Source organism: Lepidochelys olivacea (genome assembly GCF_965140295.1).
Source record: "Lepidochelys olivacea isolate rLepOli2 genome assembly, chromosome: 27".
NCBI lineage: Eukaryota > Metazoa > Chordata > Testudines > Cheloniidae > Lepidochelys > Lepidochelys olivacea.
The window spans coordinates 12,530,918-12,555,720 of NC_140437.1; the positions used below are offsets into that span (position 1 = coordinate 12,530,918).

Here is a 24,803-nt window from a genome sequence, read left to right on the forward strand (position 1 = left end):
GTGTAAACTTTATAATACTCTTCAATTGAAAGCTGTGAAGGTTTTGCCGGAAAACTGTTCCGAACATCTCATGCAGATGTCTATTTCTACAGGTGTTTGCGTGTGAACCCTAAGGGCTTGGATGAAGAAAGTAAAGATTACCTGTCCCTTTACCTATTATTGGTTAGCTGTCCAAAGAGTGAAGTTCGTGCAAAGTTCAAATTCTCCATCCTCAATGCTAAAGGAGAAGAAACAAAAGCAATGGGTATGTGTAGGTCTTATCTGTTTGGGTCACTTGTGTTCATGCTAACAGCGCCAGCATTTGTTTGAATCAACATATCTGTCTTTCAGAGAGCCAGCGAGCATATCGATTTGTACAGGGCAAGGACTGGGGATTCAAGAAGTTCATTAGAAGAGACTTTCTCTTGGATGAGGCCAATGGACTTCTTCCAGATGACAAACTCACTCTCTTCTGTGAGGCAAGTCTCTTTGTTCAGCTGAAATACTAGCAATTCTATTGGCTTCAGATACTTACAACTGTCTTTCGGGATTGGTTTTTAAGGCGTCACAGGTGGACCCCCTGTGGGGGAGGAGTGTTGGCTATGTTTACAGTGCTGTATGGGATTATTTTTTTTTATTTTTATTAATTTATGACTGACCACAATATTGCCCCTTCATTTATTTTTGGTTGCTGTGTTTCTGAGGTTACCTGCAGAGGTAAAGGACAACAGCCAAACACATTCAGATGCTCCTTGTCATTCCAGCTCTGGTTCTATATCAACAACACATGATTTGACACTCACTGGAACAGTAATCAACTCAGGGGTTTTTTGGTCCCAAATACTTGATAATATAAGTGAGTCCATGAATAAATTTGGTGATGGAGCAGATGTAATGTGAAGATTCCTAAACTTACCCACCATACATCACTCTTACAGTAGGAAACATTTCTTTATAGCAGTGTGTAGTTTTTGATTGTTAAATATATACCTTGCTTGGGTCCCTAAGAACTTAGTCTCCTCTGCAAAGGCTGTCATAGAGTAAAACCTCTGATACCTGTCTGAGTCGAAGGGAGAACTTCAGCTAATGACTGATTGTTGCCCAGTTCTGTGGGAAAATGTTTCAACTGGTAACTACGCAGGAATAATATTCTGAAGGTCTGTCACTATGAAGACAAATCCAGTGTTCAAACTGAGCAGGGACTCCCCTTGTGAGTTAGAGTGCATTTGAATTAAAAACTGCAACTGTTTGGGACTGTAGCGGAGCAAGAACTGCACACAAATATCTTGAAACTGAAAGATATTGATATCCCTTTTGGAGTTCAAGAACAAGCCACATGAATAGTATGTTCCTTTGAAGAGGACACAGCAGTGGTAATTTATGTAAACCGTCAAGGACGCATTGAACAGCTCTTAGACTGATCATGAATGGCTTGAAATTTTGCTTTATGTGCAAAAGGACATACTCTTCCAGAGCCTATGCTTGCAACACCAAACAACTAATCTTTTGCTGTTGACCTGGCTCGTGAGAAATAATTTTTGGAGAAATGAAAGATTTCCAAGAGTGTTATGAAGACCCCTCTCAAAAGAGTATATTTAGGGAGGGTCTCTTTAAAAGTGCTCAGTGTTGTCCTAGTTCCAAACATTTTACCATTAACGTCAGCTGGAGCATTAATTTAAATGGGAGCAGACTTTAGGTTAATACTGAGAGTGTTAGAAAATCCTACTTCTAGTATATTACATGATCTGTATTGTATTTGCTTAGTGAGATTTTCAAAAGTGCCTCACTGATTTAGGAACACAAGTTTTGTGGACTTTCATTGAAACTTCTGCTTTTAAGTCACCCAGGTGCTTCTGAAAATCCCAGTCTCCATGTTGTGCATCCAAGAGTATCTCTGATAAGAAATGGGCATTCCAACTATTCACTAGTGAGATTTAGAAAAGGGCTTCTCCTTTTAGTTTTCTATGTTTTCTGAGTGTGTTCTAGCCTCCCTGAGGAAAAGAGTGGGGAATTTTCAATGTTCTCTGTCCTCTAATTTTCTGTGGGCAGTCTCTTATCTACAGCTATTTGGAGGCCTCCAAAGCACTGTAGAGCCATAAACCAAAATTAGGAGCCTAAATACAGTTATATAGTTTTATATGACATCCAGGCCTGAAAATGTTGGTCTTTAATCTAGTTCTTAAAGTGTCTCTCTTTGAGCCCCAGCATTCTGTTTTTCTTCATCCTTTACTGGAAATTAGTGTTCCTGGTACCTATGGGCCTTTGCCAGAAGGCAGGGACAGCTGGACCCCTTTTCCTATGTATCATGGACATGATTTTTCATGAGGGTAAAGTCTTTGCTTTTGCTGCAGGAGCCTCCTGAACCAAAAAAGGAAAGACTTCAATTACAGTTGTACAGGGTGGCTATATTCCAACATTATAGACTGTATCTATTTGCCTCAGCAGACACCTCGTTTAAGAGACTTATTCAATCAGTTATGTGCTAACTGTTGAGCCATTAGTGTCATGGTTGGGATCCATGCTTTAATTTTTGTAGTAATGTTTTTATGGTTGGGGAAAATATTTTGGATGAGGCCTGTGTAGCTTTAGCAATTTTTGTTTCTCTTTCCTTTTATTATTATTATGAATGACTATGAATTGCCATGAATGACAATGAATAGTCAGTGGGCCAGGGGAAGAGAATGAGTGTGACTTTATAGCCTGGTAGTTAGGGCACTCGCCAAGGATGTGGGAGATCTGACTTCAAGTTCCTGCTTCAGTTGCTGTGTAATTACTTCTAAAAAGTGGAACAGCTTCAAGAGACAAGATGGAGAAAGACCCACACCAGAAAATCCCATAGCTGGTGTTTGGGGCATTGTCCTGCAATGTGGGAGACCCAATTTCAAATCCCTTCTCCATTAGGCAGAGGGAGGAATTGAACCCAGGTTTCCCATCTCCCAGGAGAGTGCCCTAATCACTGGGCTAAAAGTTATAAGGAGGGTACCAGCAGCTCCTCCTCCTCCTCTTCCTGTTCTGTGAATCATAGGGTTAGAAGGGACCACAAGAGTCATTTAGTCTAACCCCCTGCCAAGATGTAGGATTTGTTATGTCTAAACCATTCAAGACCAATGGCAATCCAGCCTCCCTTTGAAAACTTCCAGGGAAGAAGCTTCTACAACCTCCCTAGGCAGTCTGTTCCATTGTCCTACTGTTCTTACAGTTAGGAAGTTTTTCCTGAGATTTAATCTAAATCTGCTATGCTATAGTTTGAACCCATTGTCTCTTGTCATGCCTTCTGTGGCAAAAGAGAACAACTTTTCTCCATCTTTTTTTATGGCAGCCTTTCAAATATCTGAAGACGGCTAGCTTATCCCCCCCTTAATCTCCTCTTTTCCAAACCGAACATACCCAGTTCCTTCAGCCTTTGCTCACATGGCTTGCATTCAGTCCCTTTGATCATCTTTGTTGCTTGCCTCTGGATCCTTACCAGTTTCTCTATACCCTTTCTATACATTGGTGACCAAAACTTGTTTTCCTTTGACATGAACTGAAACTTTTTTCAATTTTTTTGAATGGCCACCGAACCAAAGAAATCATTATTTGCCCAGCTGTCATTCCGTATCGTTAAGGCAAGTGTCTGCATTTCCTCCAGAGAAAAAGAGAATTTGTTCCTGGTCTCACATGGCAACCTTTTTTCCTGTTGTCTGTTCCATGGTTTGTTCTGTCTGTCTGTCTATATTCATTGTGCAGGAGGAGAAGCTTAAGTTTATAGGTTGCTGATGTTGGAGGGAAAGGGAATGTAATTTGTAAGCTTAAAGTTGTTGAGAGGGAACTTTTGTTGGCTTTTGCTGATGCTGTAAGTTTCTTACCACATAAACAGGTGTGCCATATGCTCTTCTAACACTTCTCTGCTGGCCACAGGTGCTGAGTGCTACTCTTTGCATCTGTGCTTTCGTTCAGCAAGAATGTTACCCACTCAGAAGCTCTCTAAGGAATTGGGAACACTTGGTGTTGAGAGACTATTGTGTGGGGGTTGTCAGTGGTATGTTGGGTTTTGGGGTTGTTGGGGTTTTTTTGGAGGGGGGAGGTTAAAGGTCAGTTCTGTATAGACCAGAAGATTGTTTAATTGTCTGTCTCTCAGCTGCACTTTCTCTGTATTGTTAGCTTTTCTAAAAAGTCCCCACTCCTTTGTTTATCTCTAAGGCTGACCCCTGATATCAACTTATTGAGAATGCCATTGGGGAGGAGAATAATGGTCCTTGTCTAGCATTTTCAATTCACATCCCACTTGCTCATCAGTTTGGAGATTCTCTGGACTGTCTGTGCAAGTGGTGTTTTACTCTCCAAGACTGCATTACCTTTTGCTGTTAAATCGCTCTCTAATTCCAGGAAAGTAACTGGCTACAGAGGATTGATACTTGCAGCCTGGAGAGAATGGATGGTTTAGTCTTTCCTTGATGAGTCCTTTGGTTATTCTTTCCAGATAATTTATTTTCTTCATTCCAGGAAGGAATTCACTATGCAGATATCTGGAAAATCTTATTTGGCTGATTCAAAGTCAAAATTCTGGACCCTGAGTATTCATTGCTGAGCTCAGATTTGGAATTCCTCTTACATGAGTCTGAGAAGGGCCTCAGTCATAGCTCTTTGAGTTCAAGTCACTGTTCTTGAAGACCTCTTTTTAACAGGTCAAGAAGACGTTATAGTTTATGTACTTAGGTGTCTGCTACTTCCTGAAAGCTGTCAAGAAACTGAGTCCAGCCATCAGATCCTGTAGCCAGTTGGCCCTTAATTTGGACCTAATGCATTGATGAAACCTTCCTTTTGAGTTATCAGGGAAGATCTCCCTCTATTTCCTTAAAGCTGGTTCCTTGAGTCTATAATGCTTGTCAGGAGGATACAAGAATTGAGGGTCTTCTTTTACAGAACCTTGTCAAGGAAAGACTGGAAAAAGGTTTATTAAGGCGACATTCTCTGACATTCACTCCAAAAGCTTAATCTCCCTTTCTTCTTTACTCAAGAAGCTTCCCTTCCTTGAGGTCCATCTTCACTTGTCAGATATTGTTAGGGTTCTGAAATTTACCTTGGACAGGACAGAACAAAACAAGTACAGCTGCAGCCATCCAAGTTTCACTTGTGCTGCTCCTATCAGTGTTCCTCAATTTTGTAGTGCTATGGGGTGAAAGTAATTTAATCTCCATGGTCCATTCAGTCTTTGCCCAATCTGAGTCTGCCAAAAAAGGTGTCATTTGTCATCTTGCAGTATGGATTCCTATCCACTAGAAATAGAAAAGATATCACTAAGGTTCACATTTTGTCACGATTCTTTTTAGTAAAAGGCACAGACAGGTCATGGGCTTCTGTGAATTTTTGTTTATTGCCCGTGACCTGTCTGTGCCTTTTACTAAAAACTGGGGGATGGGGGGGTGCAGCTAACAGCACCATAGCCCCCGCAGCTGCTGCTGGGAGCTCCGGGGCACCCGTTGCCCAAGGGCATAGAGCTGAAGTAGAAAATGTCACTGAGGTCTTTGAAAGTCACAGAATCCGTGGTCGCTCTGACAAAATCATATCCTTAGACATTACTAACTCATTTCACATAGGTTTCCACAGCCATCACATGGTAGCTACTTTTGGTTCCTACCTAACTTGGCTGAGATTAGAGCTAGTGACCAGGGATCCTCTCCAAATCCCCTGAGTTCTCCAATCCTCTCACTAGTTGTAACTATTTTTCTTACCCAAGATAGAAATTCATTGCTTGTAGATATGTATCATTGTAAAAGAAGTGGGGGTGCTGAACTTTGCAAGAGGAATACTGGAGCTGAACCAGAGACGGCAATGGTGGAAAAATCTGTAGAGTAGACAACTCATTAGGTGCACAGAATATGTCTTACGTTGGTCAGACTCTTCTTTTGTTATGAGCTCTGTGGATCAAGTGCTAGATTATAGAAGACATTTGTACATCTGTGACTTTTCCTGTGTATCACTGTCTCTGACAGCTGCTTGTAGCATTGTCTGTGAAAAAGCTTCTCTATGGGGTAGACTCCAAAAAGTTGATCTAGAGAAAGAACTAGGTCAGGAGTGGTGTCCAGAAGATGGGGACTGTTTTCCAGCCCTATTGAGGGTGTTGCCAAATTGGATGGAGGTGGCTTTAGTTTGGGATCTAGCAGGGGAGGACTTAGATGGAGACTGTCTCTGATATAGATGGCTCTTCAATTGTGCCTATATCTAGTTCCACTGTGTTTCATTTGGGCAATGAGGGTCTGATCTCTGTCTCCCTTCACATGTCCTGGAAAGTGAAGCCTGTTGTAGACAAATTAACACTCTGCTTCTTTTCAGGTGAGTGTGGTACAGGACTCAGTCAATATCTCTGGCCAGAACACCATGAACATGGTGAAGGTACCTGAGTGCCGCTTGGCGGATGAGTTAGGAGGACTCTGGGAGAATTCTCGCTTCACGGACTGCTGTCTGTGTGTTGCAGGCCAGGAGTTCCAGGCTCACAAAGCCATACTGGCAGGTCGGTATTGACTTGTGCAGGTCTTAGCAGGATGGGAGACAGCAGCATCATGGCAGATGGAGTGCTCTCATAAGAAGTCTTTGAGATACTTCTGCTTTTAGGAAAATGCTCCAGGAAATAGCAGCAAAAGGTGCCTCAGATCCCTGCCAACTATAGTTCTATAGTGAAAGATCCTGCTTTGAATATGGCAGCTAATTTACTGCCATAATGTTGCTGCGGTGGGGGTTCTCTTCCTCTTTAATGGAATTGCCTGCTTCCTCACTAGATGAGAATGGTGGGGAGGGATGTTTGTGACTGACACTGTAATGTGTCCCCCAGAGCAGCTGTGGAGGGAGGTTACCAGCTTTTTCTGAAGCATCTTTGTTCAGTGCCATGAAATATATTTGACTGCATTAGATCTCTGCATTTGCTCTTCAGCCTTGTCTGAAGGGCCACAGGAAACCCTGACTTACACATTTGGAAGTTACATTGGCACTGGGTAACCAAAGAAGTTTATAGGTGTAATAGTATTTTGAGTTTTTGACTGCTGCTATCTTGTAATATTTCCTGTCTTAATACCAGGGAAATTGGGGAGGGAAAGCTATTGGTTATTACACCTTCTCCCCCAGAGGAGCTGAAGGTTATATCTCTAGTATTTTAATTGTATTTGTTTTATTTTTTCCCCCACCCCACCCCACCCAGCACGTTCCCCAGTTTTCAGTGCCATGTTTGAACATGAGATGGAAGAAAGTAAAAAGGTAAGTGTCTAAAGAGAGAAGGAGCTTTCTCAGCTGGGTGACTAGATCTCAGGTCAATTCTTAATATCCTTGATGACTTGAGAATGTCAGGTAGCAGCTGATGTAACTCATGAGTGCAAATTTTTGAGCATTTTGGGTTTTTTTCATATTGGATACAGGACTCTGCTTTAGCTGCCCTGGAGGGAGGAAGAAAGATCAATGAGACAGTTGTGATCTTTGTTACCCTTGAGAAAGAGTGTGCGGTAGGAGAGGGACAATTAGAGGATATTAAATAAAACAGAACCTTTTTTACTCCCTCTACGCACTTTTGTGAGTAGTACATCTTGCTTAAGAGTTCTCTGTATAAATAATTTCAAAATTCAGAAAACTCTAGTGTAAAGAGATCTGTCTCTAGCATCATGTCAGGATCTTAATAATCTTCATTCTCCTGAAACAGAATCGGGTTGAAATCAATGATGTGGAACCTGAAGTTTTTAAGGAAATGATGTGCTTTATTTACACGGGGAAGGCACCAAACCTCGACAAAATGGCTGACGATCTGCTGGCAGCTGCAGACAAGGTGCAGTTGGGATTTGTGGTTGTTCGGGGGATTGGCAATGACATATGCTTCGTTTTACATGATGAGCCTTGGAGATGGCTGCATTGATGTTTTCTCAGAGATCCTTGAACTGTACTAAGGGAGTGTTGGGTGAGGTTAAATGAGCGTGTGTGTGAACGTGCTCTCATGCACATGTGTTTATTGCTGAAAAATACACCTAGGCAGTTCTGTTGAACTGCTCCTATTAGCTGGACCTGGTCTTTATACAACATAGAAAAAATTATAGAAATACAAAATGTAACTCTTAAGAGGAATTAATGCAAACCACTCTGTCCTCAGCTCAAGTAGTGAGAGGAAATAGAGCACCTCTGTTCTATTAAATTCGTGAGGATCATAAATATTTGTCCCAAGTGCTCCTTTGAAAAACTGTCCTAGAACTCAGGGTTCATCTCTGTTTGTCATAGTCTAGCGTATGAGCTGGGGATGAGGTAGGAGGCAAGTTCAGAATGGAACCAGAAATAAGTGGCCAGGGCCCCTAAATCTCAGAAGTAGCATTCTGTTTTGCCAGACAGGGATCATAGTCTTAGTCTTTGCTTTTTCCCTCTGGGCTGGCTGGTAGTGGCAGCTTCTAGCAGGGATGCCCTGAACATAAGGGAGATGGAGAATGATGTTTGCAGTTTGAGGAGAAATGGATGCACTGGAGGAAGCTTCTTGCCTTAACCCTGCTGTGACTTTGCAGGGCTAATGCAGGGAGGTATGGGGGATATTTTGGCTAGAGGGCTGGTGGTAGTCCTTGTCTGGCAAGAGCACTGCAGTGGCCTAGCCTGCCAGCCTCTGTCCACCTCCCTTTGGAGCACCAAGGACAGAAGATGCGTTGCTGGCCTATGAGTCATATTTACTGGTGGAAATTCTTAATCTATAACCAGAATTTTTATTTCCTTTCTTTTGCTTTTAAAAGTGAACTTAGTGCTGGTGAAAGGTGCCAGTTTGACAGCACTGGAGACTAAAGTCCTCTATTTATCCACCAAACAGGTTCAGCACGGGTAGCAGCAGTGCAAGATTCTCCACACTGCCCTGCCATTGTGCCTCAACTCTGACCTGGAGGGACCACCTCTAGGGGTGAGAGCGTAGTTCAGTCTCCATGCTTCTTCAGTCCTTGGATTCTCTTGTGGGTGCCAATTAGCGTGGTGGATTTTAAGATGTGGATGCATGTAACTTTGTTCCACACAAACCACCATGCAGCCATCAAATAGTAACTACTTCCTGTCGCTACTGACCAGGGCCTAATTGAAACTGGTGATGTGGAGGTGAAATGCTCCATATGGGGACTTCGTAACCCCATAACTAGAATTAAAATGGGGAATAATACAAGCAGATCCACGGGCACAGTATAACCATTGCCATGTGTTTTATTCTGTATTTAAAGAGTATTGATTGAAAGCTCATATATCATCTTTAACTGAGGCAAGAGTAAATAAAGAGCAGAAGTATATTGAGGGCAGAGAGTCAGCTTTACGTTTGAATTTCTTGGCTTTTAATATAGCTTTTCCTTTTAAACTCCTCGTGTGTCTTTTTTAAAAGCAGAAACAGAATCTTTCGTGAAAGCATATAAAACATCTAATATTTGCCCAAGAGACCTGAAACAGCTTCTTCTGAACTCTTCCAGTCTCTTGGGAGAAAACATGTAATTAGACCCAAAACAAAACAAAACATGTCTTCTAAACCCAGGAGACCCTATTTCAGTCTCTTGAGTAAGGATGCTATTAGGCAGTTCTTTCAAAAGTGTAAGAAAGAAAGAAAAAGAAACTAACTAACTAACTTTGTACCTGAGAGACCAGAATGTCTACTTTGTGTCCAATTACATAACTGGGAGCTGTTATTCGTAGTGAAAATCCATATGAAAATTGTATGGGGGGGAAAGAAATTTATTCAGTATACACAATAATTTTAAGCTTCTATTAACACAGACAGTAATATGGAATAACTGCTTGCAAAACGTCCTCCTTGACCCCTAGTTGAAACACTTTCAGTTAGAATTTACTAGATTAATTTGTATATTTCCCTTTCTCACAGAGAGGTCAAACTATTAAACAGACTTGCCATCCTCGCTTAGATTCTTTGGCAGGGGAAAACTGTCCTTGCTGTGAGTGCCATGGTTCAAACTGAAAGGACCATTATGATCAAGTTTTTTTATAAATGAAAAATGTCGTCTTCTCATATGAAGCCATTGATTTTGACCTTAACTATAATGGAATAAATTCCACCAGAATGTCTAAAAATTAGTTTTACACAATGCTTTTCATACTGTGAGCTTCAAAAATGAGGTGGACACCAGCAATGTAGTGACTGTAGGTAAACTAAGCAGCCCTTATGAGTCCAGAAGTAGTTCATACACAGTCTCTCACATATTAATGAGGATCTGCCATTAATACATCTTCTCATCCCAAAGGGTTCCAAAAAGCATTATAAACTATACACAAGGATCACTGTATCCATCACTGAAGTGTAGTTACCTCTCAGATGAAAAGCAGCATCTCTTTAACAACACTCAGTAATGATACTCCTCATTTTAAGATAAGAAGTGAGGAAACCTTACCATGTTTAAGTATTAGGAGAATTTATGTAGTCTGAATGTAACTACGCAAGTTAGAATTTGGTCAGAATACTGGGATTCCTGGCCTTATACTTGTGAAGGGCATCATGAGATTCATAATGAGTTAGAACCTCCAGTTTTGTTTCATCCAAAAGACATCAACTCCAGGATCAGATCACACAGGCCAAGATTTTCAAAAGTAACTAGTGATTCTAGGTACCTTAACTTTTTGGTGCCCAACTGAAAGACTTTAAATTAAGTCTTGTTTTAAGAGGCTGGATGCTCAGCACTTTCTAAAAATCAGATTCTTTTAAGCTGTCAAGTTCAGCACTCCAGATCACTGGTTGCTTTTCAAAACCTGGATCATAGTGTCTACAGATTCTGCAGCACCTGAATCTGTACTGAAACAAAGTGGTGTATGAGATTTGATAGCTGCTCTTCTTCTTCCCTTTCAGTGTTCCCTTTCAGTTTCTTATCAGACTACTGACCTGGCCCTACTGAGACTGTTGCAACACAGGATGACTAGAAACTGTTTGAGAAACAGAAGCTAGAGTAGGGCTTTCGACCATGCTTTTCAGACGTGCTATGATACTTTCAGTTTCTACTTGGATTACCAAAAGAAACAGGTAGAAAGGGCCTCTGTTTAACATCTTAATATAAAAGTAGTACTTGTGTTTGAGCAAGGTTCATCTTGACTTGCAGAGCATTAATGGCAAACAAACTGAGTGAAAGCTGCCAAAGCATTACTGGAACATAAGAACACCTATGGAGCATTTACCACAGAATAGGTTTGTCCACTGAACAAGAACCATATGTGTAGCAATGGGGTAAGAGAAGCACTAGGTTTCAGCAATACGTGGTGTGAAATATCTGAGATAATAGGAGTTTAAAATTAGAGTTCCAGGTCATCCTTAAGCATGACAACACCAGTAATGCTGTAACACAAGAAGGCCAGGATAAGAGTTATGGCTGATATGATGCCTGTCCATTCCTCTACTCAGGGTGGGCACATAATTACTCTACTCTTTTGCTGATCAGAAGCCTCTTATGAATACAGATTGCGTGTGTAACTAATAAAGTGGAGAGGTCTGTGCAGCATGATAGCATAGTCTTTGTAACTGAAGGGAGAAGCAACACAAATAAAGCTTCAGTGCAGATCAAATTAAGGCTTTCTCCATTGTAACCATAATTTGGCTTCTTTTTTACAGTATGCTCTGGAACGCTTGAAAGTGATGTGCGAGGATGCACTGTGCAGTAACCTGTCTGTGGAAAACGCAGCTGAGATTCTCATCCTGGCGGACCTACACAGTGCTGATCAGCTAAAAACTCAAGCTGTGGACTTCATTAACTAGTAAGTTTGCTCCAGTCTTACCCTTGGGGCAGGAATGAAACACATTTGGAGGAGAAAACAAACTCCTAAATTTACTCCAGTCTTCTTGTGATTAATAAACCCAGAGGATGGGGCTAGTGATCTTCTTTAACCTTATAGGTCTTTAGTACCCAAATACAAACATACATTTGTCTGGCATCCTAGAAAATGCCATTGTTTCTAAGGATGAATTAATGAGTTATCTCTGGGTCAGTTCAGGGTAGGAGTTTTCTGTAGACTGTCGAACTGTCTTGCTATTTCTGTGTTGGTGAGAACTTAAAATGTAAAATACCACTAGAGGGAAATAGAAGTCATTAATATTTGTAAATGTTAATATAGCAGATATTTTCCTAAGTAAAATTGACTATATCGATGTCAGTGCAAAGCAAAAGCTAAACCTGCAGGACCAAAACTTGTGAACATACTGTAAGTGATAACATGTGCACTAAACAAGAGAGATTCCAAAACAAGAGAGAGAGAACATCCTCAGGGCACGTGAAAAAAATCTGTTTTAATATTGTTTACCCAGCAAAATCAATAACTCCAGATTTGTAATGTTCTGTTTTCTTTCTAGTCATGCTTCTGATGTCATGGAGACCTCAGGCTGGAAGTCTATGGTGGTATCACATCCCCATTTGGTGGCTGAGGCATATCGCTCTTTGGCCTCTGCACAGTGTCCCTTCCTGGGACCACCACGTAAGCGACTGAAGCAATCATAAGGCCGTGCCTGTCACATGACCCCATGTTTTTCTGGAAGCAGCAGCAGCCATTGCTGCTCTGACCTTGACCATCAGGTAGACAGCGCAATCTGAGGAGCTTTTACTCTGTTGTGGGGGGAAAGACTGCTTCATGACACCCAGACTTTTAAAAACAGCACCAAGTAACTTGGGGAGAGGGGGGAGGGTGGGCCTGGGGCTCAGGGGCTGTTCAACCTAACGAATCCCTGTCGCTGCATCGTCTGTGTGTTCCCTTCGACTTGGCTGAGTCAAAAACTACGGGGTTCTGTATAAGCACCTGCCCACTCAGACTATCCCAGTAGTGGTACTGGCGGGAAATAACGTTTCTGTGTCTGACAGCACAGAACAAATCGTCAGACACCTGGAGCAAAGAGGACGTTTTAGTTTTGGAGAGAGTCGGAAAAGAAGAGAATTTCCAGTGAGGTTCCGAAGAGGAAATACATGGTGGGAGCTCCAGTAGTATTTATATAAAAGAATTTAAGTCCTTCCAGTTGTGCTAAAAACTGGACATTTGTGTAACTCCTTAATGCCATTCAGCAACAAGAAGATCAGTTCCTCTGTTAGTAGCACTTGTATGTTGATTGCAAAAAAAAAAAAAAAAAAAAATCTTTATACTGAATGACAAGTTGAAGTGAAAAGGGACAGCAAAAGGCTGTGTGCTGAGGAGGATGTGAATAGACTAAAGGCAGCCTTTGCAAATCTACATTGGCTTTCCAGGACCGGGAAATCCTTGCTCTGAAGTGTGCTGTCTGACGAGGACAATGGTTACCTGTTTTTAGATATTGTGGGAAATGTTTTTGGCATTTTTCCCTGCTTTATTTTTTCCCCCTTTTTTTTAAAAAAAAAAAAAAAAAGGAGAAGTTTTATTGTTCATGAATGCTGCGTCAAAGGTCCCTGTCCTGAGTTGCTAAATGATTCTTATCAACTGTTTGTACCTGACTTGCTGACTGTCTAGGAGCCAGTCCTGTTCCTTTCTATTAGTCACTCTTCTTACAGTGAAGAAGTTCCAAAATAGCTGGTAATTTTTTTCTTTTTGAAAATATAAATAATTACTATTTTGTACTGTGTGGTATCTTTTTTTTGTCTTTCTTGTTCCCTCTATTTTTAGACTCTTCCCAGTTGAAAACCAATTCCCAAAGGGTTCCGTTTCAGTCTGCTATAGGGTATAAACTGACACGCCATTCCCAGAATTCAAATGGGATTTATTAAGGGAGGTTGTGCACAGAGCTGCAATGCCAAATTACATTTTATTCCTCTTCTCAGGTATTTTGACAATATCTGCTAACGTTTTGTTTTAATACTAGCTGCATAAAGTTGATCCCTAGCCTTACCCGTGTCTGTATTTCTATATATTTATATTTATATATGGGAAGGGAGTGCAGTTGTTCAACTGATCTGGTTTATAACAGCAGTATGAAAGGCTGGATGGCTGAATGCAGGGGAGAGAGGTAATCTGTTTGGGCCATCTTTAGGCCCAGATATCCAGGGAGATTAAATTGAAGCACACTGCTTCAGGATGGTGGGAAACCGTTGTGACTTCAAGATGTCCAGACTAAGGCATGAAATATACTATAGAGAACAATTTAGCTTTGTCTGGGAAATGGATTAGATGATCCCTGAGGGGGCCATTTAGGGATTTGTGGCATAAATTGGGGATTGGTCCTGCTTTGAGCAGGGGGTTGGACTAGATGACCTCCTGAGGTCCCTTCCAATCCTGATATTCTATGATTCTATGACTTTTGTTTCTAATTTCTGATTCTATTATGATTCCCTTTCACAGCCTTTGTCCCTTGTGTGAAAGAGAGAACCTCCACTCAAATGCTCCTGTTTTTTTTGTTTTGTTCTGTTTTTTTTTTTTTAAATCCTGATGCTGTCTATATTTTTATCAAATGGTGACTTGCAGGAAAGTGTTTCCCCCCACCCTCCCCTGTTTGCTAGGTCATTACCATACACACTGCCTTTTCCACATTTTACTTGGCTCGTAAATTCCCATAATATATCTGTTGCTTAAACTCTGACTCAACCTGTGTGGGATTTAGTATGCACTTCCTTTTTAGGTAGAGTGAAGCATGGAGCCAACTGTTCACATTCTCCCACTGCTCCAGCCTTGTAAGAGCTGCAAACTGGCATCCCCAAGTTATAACTACATTCTAACTTTAAAAGTTTGCTGCCAGCTAATTGAGAGGCATAAAGCTGTCTAATTATTCTAAGGAAGCTTTATTGTTTACTGAAAAGTTAAAACCACAAAGCTTTCAACCCTGTTGGGATAGCATGACCAACTGTTCTGGGAGTCTCTCTGGCTCAGCCTTTCCTGGGGATTCAGACATGCCTACCAGAAGGTAAATGGGTCTTGGCGTCACTTGTCCCACCCCTTCTTTGGGGAGGTACTTACTGGAAAGCAAATACAGATTTGGCAGCCTCTTTCCCAGAGGGATGGAGATATACCTGCAGGAAGATAATCAGTTCTGGGACTTGTCTGTCCCAGCCTTTCCTGTAGGGCCAGATGTGTCTCCAGGGTACGCTCCGTGTCATGAAAGTTCTCTGAATTCGGATGCATGAAAGAGGCTACTTGTTCAGATTGTTCCAGTTGAATTAACACTTTATTTGTCAACTTCACTCTCTCTCTTTTTTTTTTTTTTATAATTGTAAATGATACAGCTGAAGCCATCTGGTTATAACAACATCAGAGCTGGAGCATACTGTTCATAAACCTCCCACTGACATCCTCCCCTCCCCAGATCTGAAATGTAATTTGAGTTAACTCGCAATCTGTGGCATGTGTCGTTACTGCAGAGATGTTGGTGCCAGTGGAACAGTTGGAGATTTGAATTCCACAAGGAGAAGCATTTTTATCAAAACAATATTTCAGAGAGACGTTTTTACAGAATCTTCTCGGCCACAGTGCGGCTATGCTGAGGGCCGAATTAAGTCTTTGGTCTTGGCCCTGTGGCCCCAATTTCTTCTTCCTCCCCCCAACTTCTCCCACCTTAATACAACGTTACAGGGATATACCCAAGCTTTTGTGTAGTCACACATCTGTCTCCATCTGCGTTTTATCTCCCTGCTCATACTTCTTCCAGTTGCTTCCACACTGAGCTAGGGGCTGCTACTTTCTCAGGGGGAATGAAAAATACCTGCATGAACTTATTAGCTTCTTCAGGCAGCAGTAAGGTATACATCAGCCTAAGCCCAGAAGCAGTGTCTGCTTTTTCTGAGCATCCAAGCACCGAATAATCCGTTGCTGGCCAAAGAGATCTCTCACCGACTGCCCCTTGGGCTTTCTGTTTATTATAGCGTCAGAGTCTGCTGACAGGTTTCAGAGTAGCAGCCGTGTTAGTCTGTATTCGCAAAAAGAAAAGGAGGACTGTTAGAGACTAACAAATTTATTTGAGCATAAGCTTTCGTGAGCTTCAGCTCACTGCATCCGATGAAGTGAGCTGTAGCTCACGAAAGCTTATGCTCAAATAAATTTGTTAGTCTCTAAGGTGCCACAAGTACTCCTTTTCTTTTTAGAGTCTACTGAGGTATTTTTCTCCTTTTTGTGTAAGTGTTTGCAGACAAGCTGTTTCCTTTCATCTGGAAAAAAACAACTGAGCAGGGAGAAATGCTGTGCTTTGAAACTGTCTCTTGCTTTGTTCTGGCTTTAAAACTGCTGTTAAGGATAACATACTATCTTTGTAAAATATCTGTTATGGCTCCTTCCACTTTCCTTTGTTTCAGAAGACTTTCTCAAGTTCAGTGCCATGTTTTCTGCAAAGACTTTGCTAAAATAATTATTTTGTTTAATCAATTTGGGCCATGCAGATCTCCCCTCTCTCTCTCGTGACTTCCTTCAAACTTGTGATTCAGAATTACTTAAATTCTTTATTTCGAATGACTTTTCAGTTAATTTAATATGAAAGTATTTAATTATACAAGGTGTCTCTCCCTGCTTCCCCTCCTCCCCCAACCTCCTGCCACTTGGAGCTTTGCCTTTGATTCCAGACACATGAAGCAGCAAATTCTGACTTGGCAATTCTTGTTTGTGTTAATTATCACGAAATTAACCTTAAAAGCACCAGTGGTTCTGCTTTAGTGTGCACAGGAATGGGTGGTTTAAGCAGATTAATGCCAAGTTTGACTGTACATTAAACTAGGCCAAAGAAATTGGGAGACAGTGGAAAATGTCATGGAGTTGGAGAAATAATACACAGGGGTCTAGAGAGGCTAAAAATATAGACATGAAATAACCCAATGAGAACTGTGAATTAGACTTTTTTCCAATAGAAGTTGTCCCTTCAGGTCAGAGTTGAGATTTGTTTGGCAGAGAGTGGTTTGAAGAAGTTTGCATTACTGATTTTAGCTGCACTTATTTGGTACCTAGGATTTTAGTCTCCAGGACTCAGTCACTAAATTCACTGGAAGAAGAACTGTAATAGAAGTATTGGGAGGGGACAGAGGCAATTGTCATTCAGTCAGGGGTAATACAAGAGAATGCACCTGGGCAATAATCATTAGAAACTCGGAGATTCTTTGGAAAGAAGATAATGATAAGATAATGATGCCAAAAGAAAGCTAGGGGAGATGGTGAACAGTGTATTGGATAGGTTTCAGAGTAACAGCCCTGTTAGTCTGTATTCGCAAAAAGAAAAGGAGGACTTAGATAGCAGGTTACAATGCAGTAAGGAAACCAAGATAAAGACGACTTTGGGTTGCATGAGCAGAGGTGTTGCTTCATGGGCTGTGCCCATGGTGTTCCCTCTGCACCAGCATTGATGAGACGAAAGCTAAGAATACTATATTTACCTCAGCTACTAGAAACACATTGATTTGGACGGAATTCTGAGACGAAAACTCAAAGATTAGCTAAAATGATTGCCATTTGGCAAGGGAATGTTGGGAATATAACGGTTTACTGTTTGTACAAAGAGCAAGGAGGAGATGAATCCAGTGTTCAGACAGGCAGGGGTGTATAACTAGGACTAATGGGATGAAACTGAACAAATTAAAACCTCGTCTGACTGTCAGGAAACCTTTCCTGTTACTGAGGTTCTAGACTAGTCTCTCAGAAGCGGGGGGTATCCCATTGCTTTTAATTAATTCAAAACTAGACTAGACAAAGCACTTCAGTATACAGTGGGGAATGGATGAAGCTGGCTTGGATGGACGTAGTGACCTACCTAAAACAGTGGTCCTCCAGTGATTTTTTTCATACTGTGGAGCTCATCCTTTTATGCATCAGCCTCCTCCATTTATCTTACATCTTTTCTGTGATGGCAACAGTATTTGGTTATCTGGAAAAATACCAATAGGACAGTCGTGGGGAGACAATGTGAACATGAACTCTATTAAGATGGTTATGGCTCCTTGATTTAGGGTATTTTGTTACCTCCCCCCTCCATTTTTTACTTGTATTATTTTGTCCTTCCAGAACAGGACTGCATTTATTAGGGCTGAATCTCCTTTCATTGCCTGTGGCCCCTCCTGAACTAATCTATCCAGGCCATGTTACTTTGGTCCCGCTCCCCCACCTTTTTTCCCCCCTACCCTTCTAGTCTTGGTGTCATTGTCAAATTTCCTCATTGTTCAACTTATGCCAAGGAAACACGTGACAGACACAAACCAGCTACACAGGATCTTGAGTTAATTAACTTCTCTGAAAGAGTCCTGCACTGGGTTACAACTAGCAGGATGAATCACTCATTGAAGTTAACGGATACTTCACCACTGCAACAGATGTAACATTGCAGGCACCTGGCAGTACTTCATGGACCAGGGTTTGAAAATTATCAGCCAAATCGAATAGGTATTTTCTGCCTCTAACATCTATGAAATATATTAGGACTATGGAACTTGACAGAAGTTCTCATCTGATTTGCAAGATGAGTCTAGACGAAGCATGACACTTTAAAGTGAGAGCTTCAGCATTAGTATTTGGAAATGGTATAAAACTGTAGCGTATAGACAATAGACAAAGAGTCCAGATGACCCCAGAAATGAAGTGTGCTCCTCTGTATTAGCTAGCACGTTGGTAGTAATGACACAATGATATAGCACAACTTCTGGAGTTGGCGACTTGTCCGGCAGAGAGACCAGGGAACTGGACGTTGGGCGTTTGTATTCCCACTTCTGCTATGGTCTTACGTTGTGGGACCTTGGGCAAACTATTTTGTTTCATACCTCCTTAAGAAAAATGGGGCTAATGGTACCTTTCTAAAGCCTTTAGAGGTCTGCGGATGAAAAGTGCTGTAAGTGTTGCTGATCGTAATCCTTTCCATTCCTAGTGGTCCTGAAGTTTATTTTTCTTCGTGGCTTTCCCCCGTCTCCTGCATTGTTCTGGCTTAGGTAATGCCACCACTTATCCTGCTCTATTTAAAACAAAAGTAAAAACAAACAGACTTGCAGATCTGATCTCTAATGTGATACGGCAGATGGTAAAATCTGAAATTAGGCAGCAGCAGTCTCTTATCTGAGGCCTGTAAACAAAGCTGAACTGCAAAATTTTCTTTAATGAGCTAAATGTATTCCTGGGTGCTGAAGCCTCAAACAGTAAAGATAAAAGGGGGCATTTAGCATGCAGTGAGTTTCTAAACCAACCTTTTTATTCATTTCAGCCCCCCCAGAAATCATTCCATCCAACTCCAGGGCTGTTAGAATGCCTTAGAATGCATCATTTGGTGATGTCATAATTATCCCTGGGGCCATGCTATGGCATGGAGCCAGGCTATTTGTAACTAAGGTAAGTGGCATTTTTATTATATTGATGTGGTTTTTGAAAGATGTCATATACCCTTTGTGGTTGGAATTAATTTTGCAAAACCATCCTCTAATAAATGCCGCTTACCTGAGACCCAGCTCTGGTCTCCACGGGGGCTAGAATGGAAGTTCTGATGATCCAGAATTATGTATTCTGGAGTGTCAGCAGAGCAGGACTTGGCAGTGGGTAACATCAAGGAGATGAAAGCGTTGTGTGAGTTAAAAAAACCACAGCTGTTTGGGCTGGCACATTAGTGTTGGCTATGGCAACTGCTACTCAGAGTAGCACTCTCAGCTCATTGCAAACAGAAGAAGAAGCTGTCTCCCAAATTTTAGCTCTAAGAAAACTTGTCCTGTGAGTGAACAAGTATCAGGTATTCGTGCCATGTGATCTAGGGGTAATGTACATATGGTGTGTGTGTGTGTGTGTGTGTGTGAGAAATTGAGAGGAAGAGAAATAGATGCTAAATCAGAAAGCAGCAGGAGAGCCCAGGGAATTGGTAAGTAGAACGGGAAGGAGTACTATTATACATTTGCAAAAAGAAAAGGCGTATTTGTGGCACGTTAGAGACTAACCAATTTATTTGAGCATAAGCTTTCGTGAGCTACAGCTCACTTCATCGGATGCATTCAGTGGAATTCAGTTTTCCACTGAATGCATCTGATGAAGTGAGTTGTAGCTCACGAAAGCTTATGCTCGAATAAATTGGTTAGTCTCTAAGGTGCCACAAGTTCTCCTTTTCTTTTTGCAAATACAGACTAACATGGCTGCTACTCTGAAACCTATTATGTATTTGTATGTTACTGGTATTTGATACTCAGTTTCAGCGCCTTAGTGGCTTACCTGAAATAATTTGGGGGTCTCTGTCCTTGATAGGTCACAGAAAACTGTGGGTGCTTAATGGTCCCCTTGAAATCTCAGCAGAGAGGCCAAGTTTTGAATGGATCGTGGTGACCATTACCCACTCCTTGCAATAGATAAGGTGGGGGAAGCTTGTACTGCTACTGCCCAAAGTGCACCTGTTCCTGAAAATGGATGGTTGGGTAGATAATATTGCAAAACAAAAGTTGGCAATGTTCATTTGGCCAGTACGCTATTTCTGTAGGATTGAGTGACGCAGAGTTCTGTGCTAGCCAAATCTGAGAGCCAGAGGCTTTCAACCAGTGATGTGCATCCTTCCTCCTTCTCTTTCTATGCCTTATTTCTGGTATGAAATAAAAATTTTAAATTGAAGCATAGGGGGACAGCCCAGTGGTCCCAGCAGTAATTCTGAGTGTAGCAGAGACATCACTCCCAGCTCAAAACTTGTAACGGAGGCTGGAAGCAGAAGGCTGGTTACCAATTGTATAAGCAAATAGCTTTCCTCCCAATAGAGACTGCCAGACGTCCAGAGGACTACAGAGATCAAAAAAAGGAACACGCAAGGTAAGCAACACTTTCTTGTGGTAACAACTAGAAGAGCAGCTAGGCCTGCTCGGGTCCTGTAAACTGACATTTATTCCAGCTGAGTGCAGGCGTGCTCAGAGAGAGGCTCCTGTAGTAGAGACTAATGGAGATGGCACGGCCAGTAAATCTGTCAGACAGCAATGGGTGTATTTCCGCATTAGACCATTGTCTCAGTGGGCCAGAGTCAGATTTGAGGTGGAAAATATCAACCACTGTTTTTTGCTTTCCTCTCTCTTCAGGTAGCCTTTCTGAAAAACTCATAAACCACTAGCAAACTCTTGGGCTGGTATCAGGTGTGATAGGCTCCCAGGCTATTTTACCTTGTGCTGTCTTCACTCTCCTATTTAGAACTCAGTCCAACATCGCTTTATAGTATTTATTGAAGAGACTCCTCTGGACACCTTGTGCTCACTGTCTTTCAGATGAGAGAGAAAACTGAGAGTCGGTCTGCCTGCTGATAAAGATCTCTAACTTGATTTATGCAGTGCCTATCACTGTGGTATCTGAGCAAAACTCTCCCCAAGAGATAGTATTAACCTAGCTGTCCTGGCTAAATTCCAATATAGGTAGAATGTGATTAATCATCTAATTTCCTTCCTATAGTTTCAGTTGGATGCAGTGTTCTTTGTTTCAGATCCTAAAATGTTGTGTAATGTTTTTGTGATCTGTTAAAACAGCTGCTTTGTTACACTTCAGAGGTGGCTGCATTTCAGTAGTGTATGAAAGTTTATTCCTTAATGTGTGCAGTTCGTGCAGAGATTTGATCCTTTTTTGATGAGAGGATGTATGTAAACGATGATATAGACAGGCCCACTTAAAAGATACTGTTCCTGACTGTAGGGAAGCCCCCAGGTTGTTTTATGGTTTGTGTGAAGCTCCATTTCTGACTTGAGAAATTCAGATTTGGTAGCTAAGTATGAGCATATCTACTGTCTGGAGTTCTCCTGTTTATAGCTGTGTTGGCCAGAGGCATAAAGAGGCATGATCCCTGACTGACATAACTGTGCAAGGAGAAGCCCATAGTGTAGATGGTTGTAATGGCAAAACTGCTTTTACTAGAATAACTTGTTTCGCTCATATGGGGGGAAAAGGGAGGATGGTTTTACTCTATTGGTACCAACCACAGCTTTGACAGTATAGCTGTGTCTACAATAGCAGCGTTTTGCCAGTATAGTGTACCGGTATTCCTACACTGGTCAAGAGCTTCTAGTATAGACACAGCCTATGTATTTCCTAGGGATTTAACCCAGTGCAGTTCTCAATGTGCTACGGTATTAGTGCTTTTCCCCTCTGCTCTCCAGTTTGTCCCTGTTCTGAAGCAGAAATCTCCATCCTGTTGTCAGTTCTGGAGGGAAATCAGCCTTGGTAGAGAGGGTGGTCTCTACACTGGGGTAGGTGGTAATTGGCATCCCTTTGGCACCATTTGATCTGACCATTAAGTGGTCAGGCTTGACAAAGCCCTGGCTGGGATGATTTAGTTGGGGATTGGTCCTGCTTTGAGCATGGGGTTGGACTATATGACCTCCTGAGGTCCGTTCCAACCCTGATATTCTGTGATTCATTGAATCAGTGTCTAGTCTTCAGGAAGAACAAATTTAAGAGTATCCACCGAGGGATTTCCGGGTGGCCTGCAGAATGAAGTGTTTTCAGGAAGCAAGAAGAGGGTAAGGGTGGGATCCAAGAAGGGGATCTTTCTCTTTCAGAACAGTTGGCAAAAGGGCAGGGAAAATGGAGAACCACTGGGTAAAAAAACGTAATAAAGGAATGTGTAGAAGTTCCAGGCACATGACCTTGGAGGCAAGATACTTTGAGTAGAATGTCTTGGTCCACACTTAAATTTAAGGTTGACATACTTAGGGCACTCAGGAATGTGAAAAATCCGCAACCGTTCGTGCTGTAGCTGTGCAGACTTAATCCCCAGTGTGTAGGCACAAGCAGGCTGACAGAAGAATGCTTCTGTCAATGTAGTTACCATTGCTTGGGGACGTGGTGTTCGTAGGATGATGGAAAAAACCCTTCTGCTGCTGTAGGATGAGTCTAGACTACAGGATTATGTTGGTGTAGCTATGTTGGTGTCCCCATAGAGTAGATGCAGCCTAAAGAAGAGAATTTTTTTTAATGTATGGGACTATTTCCCAGTGAGGAAAATAGATAAAAGTGGGCATTTCTTGATGCAGTTGAAAGCAGAAAGCAGAAAGAAGATAAGCCTGGCAAGTGGAAAACACGAGTCCTCCCTACCCGATCTGCTTTATCGTATGCATGATACATCTCTACTCCCTACATGTGTAAGTCACCACACTGATGTGGACATCACATAGCTTGTCAGAGAACAGCAGTGACAACAAACCAGTCTGCTGGCATAGATCATTTTATTGACCAGATGCATTGACTCTCCCTCCCCCTTCACCCCAGTGAAAAATGTTAATCGTTTATCCAGTCTCTCATCAAAACACTGCACAAGCATCCAAATGCATCAGGAACTGGGAGAATTCCACAGCTCAAGAGCATACAAGGAAAACTGAATTATTTAGCATGTTGGGGGGTTTTTTTAGTGCAAGCAGGTGCATACTGTGAAACAGTTTTGGGTTTGGAATCCTCTGTGGAGAGGTTAGTGCCTTGTGGGATTTCAAAGAACAGGACAGGTTTTTCATCCCTGCCTTCTTGACTCCTCTTAGACAACCTTTTCTTTTGAATTCTCCTTCCCTATCTTACTCCCCACCATAGCTTCACACTCTTTGTATTTGCTTCTGATACTTCACCTGCTGAAACAACTCTTCTGAAGCTGTTGTAACGATCTGTTGAGCACTGACAGCATTCGTGATGCTTTGTACAAACATTAGAAGATGTGGTCCTTGTCCCAGGGGGCTTTGCGATCTAATGCAGACTCTGACAGTGCAGTTCAACTATACACTTGATGCTAGTTCAACTAGAAATTGAGCAGATATCAAAAGGCTTGGCAGGAGAAGTGGTGGTCTTCCCTCTCCTCCCTTAAGGAAGGATTAGAAAAAAGAGGGAGGTCATCTAGTTTTGTGAAGGGAGGAAGCACTTCCAAAGACGAGATGGCTTGGAAGAAGTGTCTTTTATTAACTGAGTGCTGGTAGGGGAGGAGTCAGGGTGTGTGTGAACACCTAGTGACATTTTATACCTTGTGGGGGAGCATCTTGGAACCCCCATATTCCTTATTTGTATATAATTGTGATCTTACCTTACAAGGCATGCTTTATATGTATCAGGGGAAAGGTTATGACCTGCTGGAAGTCATTTCTCTATCCATATACGTGTATCATTAATGCATATGAAGTTGTGAGAATTGTGTAGTATGGTGGTCACTAAAACATGCTGTAAATTGTGGAATCAGCCGGACATTAGCTCCCCAGAGGCAACAGCAAGGAAAGTCACCAGCCCCTTGGCGGGGTGTCAAACAACCCATCAACAACCATTGTCCAGCAAGGGAGCTATAATGCAATGACTCACCTGCATGAGGCCACACCAGGGGAATTGCTGGACCTTGGGTGGAGAGACTCAGCAATGCCCCCAGACATGCCTGGACTTGTGTTTTCCAAGCACATGGACTGAGGGTATAAAACAGACCGTGGACACATACTGGGCCCTTCTCCTGCCCCCACCTATGCTGCACGCAACCAGGACACTGAGAAGAAGACAAGACTCCAACAGAGGAGATTGGCCCAGGTTTAAGGAGCAAATCTGTATATTAAGGACTGCAATATCCAGTGGAGTGAGAAAAACTGCTTCATCTAGTTACTGCCCAGTCTAATAGGGTTGAGAGTTTAGACTGCGTTCTTATATTTTATTTTATTTTGGTAACTACGACTTTTTGCCTATCACTTAAAATCTATCTTTTATAGTCAATAAATTTGTTTAACTGTTTATCTTTACCAGTGAGTTGGTATGAAGTGTGGGGGCAAATCTGCTCAGGTGTGACACAGGCTGGTGTATGTCCACTTTCCATTGTTGAAGTGGTGAACCAATTAATAAATTAGACAGTATATTCCTGAGGTACAGTACTGGGAGCTGGAGAGGGATTTGGCTGGTGCCTTTTTCTGTGAGATTCATGAGTGGCTGTGGAAGCATTCATGCAATCTAGCTGAGTGTGGGGCTCCAAATGCAGTTGTGCTGAGTGATCGCAGCACCTGGAGGGGTTTGCTGCTTGTCAC

At 41.9% G+C, this 24,803-nt stretch overlaps 1 protein-coding gene across 8 annotated transcripts in view; it reads left to right on the forward strand.

Moving 5' to 3' along the window:
• The window catches only part of SPOP (speckle type BTB/POZ protein), a 39,704-nt gene extending 26,646 nt beyond the window's left edge, over window positions 1-13,058 (forward strand). For all 8 annotated transcript variants that reach the window (XM_084615753.1, XM_084615751.1, XM_084615752.1 and 5 more), the window contains 7 exons: window positions 93-244; window positions 331-458; window positions 6,295-6,472; window positions 7,154-7,209; window positions 7,646-7,768; window positions 11,549-11,691; window positions 12,284-13,058. In XM_084615753.1, coding sequence (XP_084471879.1) covers window positions 93-244; window positions 331-458; window positions 6,295-6,472; window positions 7,154-7,209; window positions 7,646-7,768; window positions 11,549-11,691; window positions 12,284-12,428 — 925 coding nt within the window. In that variant the 3' untranslated portion in view covers window positions 12,429-13,058. The remainder of the gene's footprint in view (window positions 1-92; window positions 245-330; window positions 459-6,294; window positions 6,473-7,153; window positions 7,210-7,645; window positions 7,769-11,548; window positions 11,692-12,283) is intronic.
• The last annotated feature ends 11,745 nt before the right edge of the window (window positions 13,059-24,803 follow it).